Here is a 9345-nt window from a genome sequence, read left to right on the forward strand (position 1 = left end):
TGTGTGAACGTATAAATTCCACTGGGTATACATGTGTAGTTCTAGCTTTTGTCATCTTAGGCTATGTATCCTTACGTCATGTAATAATGCAAGAGTGATTATGTATATGTAGACTATGTTGTTGGAGTTAATGGATACTGAGAGACAGAGTCATTTATTATCTGTCATTCATCAGCCATCATTGATATCCTTATGGTATTATTATGCAATACTTTTCCACGTTATCCCAAGGTATAAAGGAGAAATGACACTGCCCACGTATTCCCTTGTGTCTCGAAAGAGGAGACTTAGAGGGACGGGGGCCGGAATCAGCTGCGAAATCCTCCCTTCCTGTGTTCCTTCTTTTCCTGACCTGGAAACATAGGAAGGAGACAAGAGAGCGACTTTTCCCCCGTGGCTCCTTCGTCTGTTTTCGATTCTACCTCGCAAGGATGTGGGGAAACAACAGAGAGGAATTAAGACAATGTTGTTCTCGGTTACTTTAATTTGCCTTTGTCTTTAACGATTTAGTTTCACTCACCATCATTTTTGTTATCATTTCAGACCATACTGACAGGTTTATATAGACTTGGGCCTTGAGAACCCTGCTGGTCTGTTGTGGACCAGAGATGACCTGCCCTGGGGTCGGCTCCACCTTTCGTTTCGTCCTCTCACGTGAGCTTACAACACATGACACCTCTCTGATGTCGGGTGGGCTTTGGACGCAACACTACTGTGGCCTCTGCTCCACTTCTCAACATTCTCTGAAACACTGTATGACTTTTAGGTGTTGCGTAAGTAGTTGTTTTACCATCAAATTATATGAGAAATTCTGATATGATTTGGCACATTGTTACTGAGTTTCAAGAGAGGTTTTAAGGACAGTGGGTGAGGAGAGAGGGCCAGGGAGTGAGTGGCTCTTGCGGAACAGTCAGGGGTCTGGAGCGTGTGCTGGACGGGCCTGCTGGGGAAGAGCCAGCAGACTGTTGCTTGTGGTGGGTAGATCTGGTGAACAAATGTGGCAGGAGAGTGGTGAAGCCCTGTGAGAGAGAGTGGTGATGCCCTGTGGGAGAGAGTGGTGAAGCCCTGTGGGAGAGAGTGGTGATGCCCTGTGGGAGAGAGTGGTGAAGCCCTGTGGGAGAGAGTGGTGATGCCCTGTGGGAGAGAGTGGTGAAGCCCTGTGAGAGAGAGTGGTGAAGCCCTGTGGGAGAGAGTGGTGATGCCCTGTGGGAGAGAGTGGTGATGCCCTGTGGGAGAGAGTGGTGATGCCCTGTGGGAGAGAGTGGTGAAGCCCTGTGGGAGAGAGTGGTGAAGCCCTGTGAGAGAGTGATGGGAGAGAGAGAGAGATTTGAACGTGAAAGTACGCATCACCAAGCGATTGTGTCTGGAAGAGGAGAACCGGAGTCCACCTGGCATCTTTTCCAGGCTTCTTTTGCGTCTGTCTGTACCTACCGGGAAAGCCGATGGAGGACAGTTTTCCCAGGCTTACAGGACCCAAGACGGCAGCAGAGGTGGTGCCTGACACCATACATGGACAGGTAGGTGCCATACTTCCCTCGAGGTGAGTGTGTGTGTATATATGTGTGTTGTTCTCTCTACGTGCATGTGGGAGGGAGCTTTGTACTCGTAGGGGGACTCACTGCCTCGAGTGTGTGTGTGTGTGTGTGTATGTGTCGCCAGTCAGCCGGTGGGTGGGAGCACAGCTGCTCATACCACCTCGAGCTGAGTGTCCGCTCACGATCTCTACACTTGCCCTGGTGCTTCTAACGCCTCGACAGACCTTGCGTTGGTGATCTGAGTTCTTTGTCTTCTCCCCACCAGTTCGGGAGCATTGCCAGGGACCTGAGACTTCCGAGAACGATACGACGACTTACCAAATCAACGCCTTCGGTAACGGCCACCGGTTAACGAAGACAGCGGCCATCACTGCCCGCCTGGTTTGCAGTGAGTGTGTGTCGTGTTTGTGTCGTAGGTGGAGGGAGGTTCACGCCAGTGAGGCACCATCTCCTTACCTCGATGTATTGTCTCGTCTGTGTTCTCCACTTCTTTCCCTGAGCCAAGTCTCGTGTTAGGCCTCATAAGTGATCGATATCATACTTCGATCGAGGAAACTGTTAAGACTTCTCAGTAATCAGGGAATTACTTCATTTTTTTTTATCTTTACCAGGCGAGTGTGTGGTGGTGGTGGTATTAGTGGTGATAAAGTTTATGGTGGTGAACAGTGATGACGTTGTGGTGTGTGAGGTCTATGGAGTGGTAGTGATCTGGTTGGTGGGTCACGGTGAGTGGGGAGGAGAGTGGTCGTGCCTGGTTATAGAGATGGTGGTGGGAGGGACGCAAGGAAGATGCTGGTGTGAAGACATACACACACACAAGCGTCTGCCCACGGCGCCATCTAGATGTCTCTAGCGACCTCTTGTATGTGTGTGTCGTGTATGATTAATAGATAAGAAATGGTTTATTGAATTGATGTAGCCATTTGGCTGAAAATGCACACGAGGAATTACATAACTGAGGTCATATGATAGTAACTAGTTAATCACAAAAGAGCTTAAGATCAAGATAGGGCTGGATACTTCTGCTCTTTGGATAAACACATGAGTAAGGTATATCTGGACAGTACAGGGAGTTTTACAGAGCATATCTTATGGTTTATACGTTATACATCTAGTGGTAATTCGTTGAACATCAATTGATGTAACATTACATATTGGTTGATGTGGAGGAGTATTGTGGTGACATACATTATGTATTAAATGGTAAACATTAAGTGATTTAAAGTTACATACTTGTTGAACTGTAGTTGACATATGTAATGTACTTAATAGTGAACGTAAATTGGAGAATATTTTCAGGTTGTTTGCGTTACAGTAATATAGTGTTTGACCTACTCATGATTACGTGAAAACTAGGGCATTTGCTGCTTGCTTAGCTGTGCACTTGTTCATCGACTATTTATGACTCTCGCTGTAGTAGGTATGGGACAGTTCATATACCTGCGCGAGCACTGGTTGGTACAAGGAGACTGTGGTGACGAGGGTCAGTTGGGCGATCGTCTCTCTAACCCTCGAGGAAATTTAGTGGGTGACTCTGGTCAGCTGGGTCACCCCTTCAACGTTCAGGGGCCGTGGTTTTTGTTTACACTGAGGCGACCGCGTCTCCAACGTGTGTGTGTGTGTGTGTGTGTGTGTAGTGACCCCAGCCTCCTCCATCCTTGTCCTCAGAGGACTGTGGCAATGCAATGGTGACTGTCCCGAGGATCGTGGGCGGGTCAGAGGCCAGCGAGCACGAGTACCCCTGGCTGGTCTACCTCCACATGATCTCGTCCAAGGAAAACTTCGGCTGTGGCGGATCCCTCATCACCCGCTCCTTCGTCCTCACCGCCGCCCACTGCGCCTCCGGGTAAGACCCTCCGTCTGGAAGGGAGAGACAAGGGCGTTGTGATGGGTAAGCATCACGTTAGGGGAGCGGACGTGCCCAGGTGATGGGTAAGCAAGAGGGGCCTCCCTATGGCTCACGTTAGGGGAACGGACGTGCCCAGGTGATGGGTAAGCAAGAGAGGCCTCCCCATAGGCTTACGTTAGGGGAGCGGACGTGCCCAGGTGATGGGTAAGCAAGAGGGGCCTCCCATAGCTTACATTAGGGGAACGGACGTGCTCAGGTGATGGGTAAGCAAGAGGGGCCTCCCTATGGCTCACGTTAGGGGAACGGACGTTCCCAGGTGATGGGTAAGCAAGAGGGGGCCTCCCTATGGCTCACATTAGGGGAGCGGACGTGCCCAGAGGGTCATGCTGACCCGTGTTTATTGTAACGCCGGGTGGGTCACGGGACAGCACTGCTGTTGGACAGAGCAATAGTCATCTATTCACCTACTGCTGAAACAGCAGTGGTAGGAGTCGTCGCTGTTGCAATGATGGTAGCAGAAGCAGTAGTAGTAGTAGTGACAACGGTCGTAGCAATAGTAGTTGTAGTGAGAGTTGTTGAAATAGTCATAGTAATAAGAGGGATAGTAGTCCCACTAATACAAACTATAGTACCAATAGCAGTAGTAAAGGAAACCATAGTAGTAGTAGAAGTAGTAGTAGTAGTAGTAGTAGTAGTAGTAGTAGTAGTAGTAGTAGTAGTAGTAGTAGTAGTAGTAGTAGTGCTAGTAGTAGTAGTAGTAGTAGTAGTAGTAGTAGTAGTAGTAGTAGTAGTAGTAGTGCTAGTAGTAGTAGTAGTAGTAGCAGTAGTAGTAGTAGTACTAATAGTAGTAGTAGTAGTAGTAGCAGTAGCAGAGATGATAGTGGTCGTAGCAGTGTCAGTAACACTGTCTTTATCACCACGGACAGGGACGTGAAGGAGATATATGTCTACGTAGGGACACACGACCTACCCAATGTGAAAGACACGTCCTCAGCCATCAAGGTGTCGAAGATCATCATCCATGAGGACTACGACAGCTACAACGTAAGTCCTCGGCACTCTAGTCGCATTTCTCTTATCCACACAAAAAAATTCAGATTCCAACACTCACTTTCGTCAATATCACAGGAAACACTAGACCTGCTCATACACATGTTTCCCATTAAGAGTCACTCCCACGTCCACCAGTGCTACAGGGTCACTCCCACGTCCACCAGTGCTACAGGGTCACTCCCACGTCCACCAGTGCTACAGGGTCACTCCCACGTCCACCGGTGCTGCAGGGTCACTCCCACGTCCACCAGTGCTACTGGGTCACTCCCACGTCCATCAGTGGTACAGGGTCACTCCCACATCCACCAGTGCTACAGGGTCACTCTCACGTCCATCAGTGCTACAGGGTCACTCCCACGTCCACCAGTGCTACAGGGTCACTCCCACGTCCACCAGTGCTACAGGGTCACTCCCACGTCCACCAGTGCTGCAGGGTCCCTCCCACGTCCACCAGTGCTGCAGGGTCACTCCCACGTCCAACAGTGCTACAGGGTCACTCCCACGTCCAACAATAAAAGAGAAGAAATACTTCTAGGGTGACAATCCCACGACCCTGCAGTCTTCATACTTTTAGAATAAGGCATCTCAGTAAGTCTGCAGAGAATGTCAAGGGATTTTAGAAATGAAGGTAAAATAACGCGTGGTAAACGTCTTCATTCACAAGCCAAATGTTGAGAGAATGATGAGAATGAGAGTGAAAGCATCTTTCAGTGATTGAGAAAAGAGAGCTAACTCCCCCTACCATTTAATGCACAGGGCTAGAAGTTGTACTGTAGTGAATATGTGGTCCGGAAGCCATCTCATGCAGAAAAAATCTCCTGTAGAGAAGGGAGAGTTCCTTTTTTACTTTTTGTACATTTACAAAACTATCGAAATCTTAGTTAGATTTTAGTGAACGACGTATCAACTGTCTGTGTTGTGGTCGGTGGTGGTTTAAAGACGTGGGTTTTGGGTTCCCTATGTGGAGTGAGTGAAGACACAGTGTTATGTATGAGTGTTGAGATAATTGCCTAAGTACAAATAGACGAATGTAGCTTTGAAAAAGAAATTAAGTGAAAGGAAATGTGTCTGAATGTAGTCCCATGTTTCGTATGCATGAATGGGTAAACCAGTGCAAGGGGCAAAGTTATGAGGGATGTCAAATGAGGACAAGAATTTCATGGCAGGAGCAACAGCCTGCGTCAGTCGCTAGAGAGAGAGAGACACATCTCGGGAGGACGGACTATAGAGAGCATATAGGTCCTAGGCCCTCAGTGTTTGCGTTCGTGAAAAAGCGACGACGTAACACCTCACTTTTTCCTTTGCAGCGTAAAGATGACATAGCCTTGCTCAAGCTGTCCAAGAAAGTCACCTTCAACAGAGAGGTGGGCCCAGCGTGCCTAGGCGTGCAGGGGGACGTGAAGGCTGGCGACAAGGTGATAGTGGCAGGCTGGGGCAAGCTGAAGTCTGGTAAGCTCTAACCCCACACTTCGGCAGGACCTTCGTCTGCATGGATATGGTTCTAGTATCCCTCATTCCCCCCGCCATTTCCCTGTATTCCATGATTTCTTATATGTTTCCTCCCTTCTTCTTTCTCGCCTGTTGCCGAGTGAGTCCATTCGCTGATGCTGTAATGAACAGAAGTTTGGGTAATTTCTTAGACATATTTACCTTAATAGTGTACGAAAAGAATGTCTAACGTAAATAGTATACATTTGCAATACTTACGTATATAAATGTTTCTTGTGTTATGAAGAGAAAATGTATCTAAAAGCATGAAAGTTATCATGAAAGTTATAGTCGGCAGGCAGGTCCTGCTCTTAATAAAATACCTTCGTTGATATCTTGATGAATAATTATACTGTGAAAACATTGATAGAGTATGACAGTATGTTGACACTGTGAGTGTTGTGGAACATACATAGAAATGGTCAGGAGGCTAACGCTAAGCCTTTACCCTGCAGGTGGAGACCAGAAGCCCAAGAAGTTGATGGAAGTGGAACTGGACGTGGTCGACGAAGCCACCTGCTCAAAAGCTTACACAGGCACCGTTGCCATCACGGGCAACATGATGTGTACCTACACTAAGGGGAAGGACGCTTGTGTGGTGAGACACCCCGGGTCTTGGTGGTTAGGATAGGGAGCCCCGGGTCTTAGTGGTTAGGATGGGGAGCCCCGGGTCTTAGTGGTTAGGATGGGGAGCCCCGGGTCTTGGTGGTTAGGATAGGGAGCCCCGGGTCTTGGTGGTTAGGATGGGGAGCCCCGGGTCTTGGTGGTTAGGATGGGGAGCCTCAGGTCTTGGTGGTTAGGATGGGGAGCCAGAATGGGGACCCCAGATCTTGGTGGCCAAGGGGGGAGCCCCGGGTCTTGGTGCTCATGATATAAGCAGAATGAGTAAAGAGATGATGGGATGGAAACACAAAGGTACAAATCTTGAAATATGGTCTTTCCGTCATTTCTGTTGCTCAGTAGAGGCTTATTTCAAATGCATGTTTAAACGGCAGGATGGGGTATACAAAGCCCTACAGAAAGTCTTATGTCACGGTACATTTCATATCACTTTAAGTTTGTCTGGAATTAGATCACACTCCCTGGTTCTATCTTTACTTCAACTCTTGTCCCTTTTCTTTTGTAGTGGCACTCAAAATTTAGCTATGTTTACCCTATATCATGCTTTCTTTTTGTTTCGTTCTCTATGATGAATATTTAGCTCTAACTATTCTCTTGTAAGTTCTTGGGTCCCGAAATCTATACTATGAGTAACTATTTAATTGTACATTGTATTTGATACTTATATTTGTTACATTTACTCCTTCACTTGAATTACATTTGTAATGCACAATCATTGTGTATATGTATAGTTTTTTATTATCGTTTCCATCTCTTCGGTTAACTAATCGTGAGCTAGATGTATTCTTAAGACAAATGTCATTTCCGACTAGCATGCCATTAGTTTATTACAATATCTACAATGTTAGGCCCATTGCCTGGGAATTTTCATGAATCTAGGGAAGGCGCTGTGTCATCATCTTATAGCTCTAGATATACTGTCATATATTTACTCTGGGCAAGATTGATGCATCTTAAGCTTCCTTTTCAGAGCATCTAACGTCGTAACGTTGATACCCCCTTCAGGATATGATAATAATATGACTATGGGCTTGGCCTTTTGTCAGGGTGACAGCGGCGGGCCCCTGGTGGCGAAGGTGGGCCCGAAACAGTGGTCTCAAGTGGGTGTTGTCAGCTTCGGGTCCGGCTGTGCCGGAGAGATCCCTGGCGTGTATACCCGCGTCTCCAAGTACCACAAGTGGATCACAGACCACATCAGTGAAAAGGAGTGCTGAGCCCATCCCGACGCAGCTCGGAAGGGGAAGATGAGGGCAGAATCACGTCACCAGCAGTAGCTAAAGAGTCGGGTCGTCAAGGATATACCCCTCCCAGCCATATCTGTACCCTCAGCTCCCTGACATATCTACGGTTCATTGACTCATCTCACCTGAGGTAAACAATATTGTTCCCAGACGTGAAAACCGTAAACTTAAACATCATATATTGATTCTAGAAGTCTGATGTAAATTAGCCATCTTACCTTAGAATATAATTGATAACTAAGTTAAGTAATAAGTTATGCTAAAGAAAGTATAAGTAATTTAAAACATAAGTAATTAATCACTCTAAGATGGCTATTCTGTTCCCATCCTTATTTGATTTGATTTCAACAGATGTGATTTGTAATTTATATGATGTGATGGAAAATGATATACATAAGAAGGCCGAACACCTTCAGAGGTAATGAGAAGCCTTCACCGTGCACCTCTCAGATATCAAACCTTCCCTATAAAAAAGGGCATTGTAGCTTATACCCAAAAATGATAATAAAAAAGAATGCAGGCATTAGTGTTGTCTTTGATTTATTTTTTGAGTAAGCTGGTAGACGATGTTCATGTGTGGTCATGCGAGGCACAGCTCGTGGTGTGTGTGTCATACGAGGCACAGCCCGTGGTGTGTGTGGTCATGCGAGGCACAGCCCGTGGTGTGTATGGTCATGCGAAGCACAGCTCGTGGTGAGTGTGGTCATGCGAGGCACAGCTCGTGGTGAGTGTGGTCATAAGAGGCACAGCTCGTGGTGTGTGTGGTCATGCGAGGCACAGACCGTGGTGTGTGTGGTCATGAGACGCACAGCTCGTGGTGAGTGTGATCATGCGAGGCACAGCTCGTGGTGTGTGTGGTCATGCGAGGCACAGCTCGTGGTGAGTATGGTCATGCGAAGCACAGCTCGTGGTGTGTGTGGTCATGCGAGGCACAGACCGTGGTGTGTGTGGTCATGAGACGCACAGATCGTGGTGATTGTGGTCATGCGAGGCACAGCTCGTGGTGTGTGTGGTCATGCGAGGCACAGACCGTGGTGTGTATGGTCATGCGAGGCACAGCTCGTGGTGAGTGTGGTCATGCGAGGCACAGCTCGTGGTGAGTGTGGTCATGCGAGGCACAGCTCGGAGTGTATGTGGTTACGTGAGGTAGAATTCAGGAGTGGTTGATGATCTAAAGCACAGCCCAGGCTATGTGGGATCATGAGGCACAGCCATATGTATGTATATGGTCATGTGAAGCACAGCCTTGTGTTTCTGTTTGTGTGTGTGTGAGGCCATGCTAGGCACAGCCTCATGTGGCAATTCATGTGGATACACAGTTTGAATCTTTTCAAAACTATGATACAGGATGCCCAGGAAATTTAATTTCTCCGGGAATTGGGGAGAGATCCCCATCAGTCCGTCCCGTGCTGGTGTACTTCAGAATGACGTACATGAAGCTGCAGGTGTTGAGCAAGACCTGGGATCTACAACACTGCGTGAACACGCACAAGGTCAGGACTGTCGGTGCAAGAAGGAAGAACTACGGGAAGAGTCCACTGTTCGTCCGTAGAAACAA

General features: G+C 47.6%; 1 protein-coding gene across 5 annotated transcripts in view; it reads left to right on the forward strand.

Annotated features, from left to right (window-relative positions):
* Positions 1–8304, forward strand: part of LOC139760149 (chymotrypsin-like elastase family member 2A) — an 8547-nt gene extending 243 nt beyond the window's left edge. For 4 of the 5 annotated variants that reach the window (XM_071683041.1, XM_071683042.1, XM_071683040.1 and 1 more), the window contains exons 2-8: positions 544–753; positions 1801–1923; positions 3204–3381; positions 4311–4428; positions 5745–5886; positions 6381–6523; positions 7593–8304. In XM_071683041.1, coding sequence (XP_071539142.1) covers positions 609–753; positions 1801–1923; positions 3204–3381; positions 4311–4428; positions 5745–5886; positions 6381–6523; positions 7593–7760 — 1017 coding nt within the window. In that variant the 5' untranslated portion in view covers positions 544–608 and the 3' untranslated portion in view covers positions 7761–8304. Of the gene's footprint in view, positions 1–543; positions 774–1800; positions 1924–3203; positions 3382–4310; positions 4429–5744; positions 5887–6380; positions 6524–7592 lie in introns of those variants that run through there. The other variant, XM_071683044.1, reaches the window with a different exon arrangement.
* The last annotated feature ends 1041 nt before the right edge of the window (positions 8305–9345 follow it).

Source organism: Panulirus ornatus, chromosome 35 (genome assembly GCF_036320965.1).
Source record: "Panulirus ornatus isolate Po-2019 chromosome 35, ASM3632096v1, whole genome shotgun sequence".
NCBI classification, from domain to species: domain Eukaryota; kingdom Metazoa; phylum Arthropoda; class Malacostraca; order Decapoda; family Palinuridae; genus Panulirus; species Panulirus ornatus.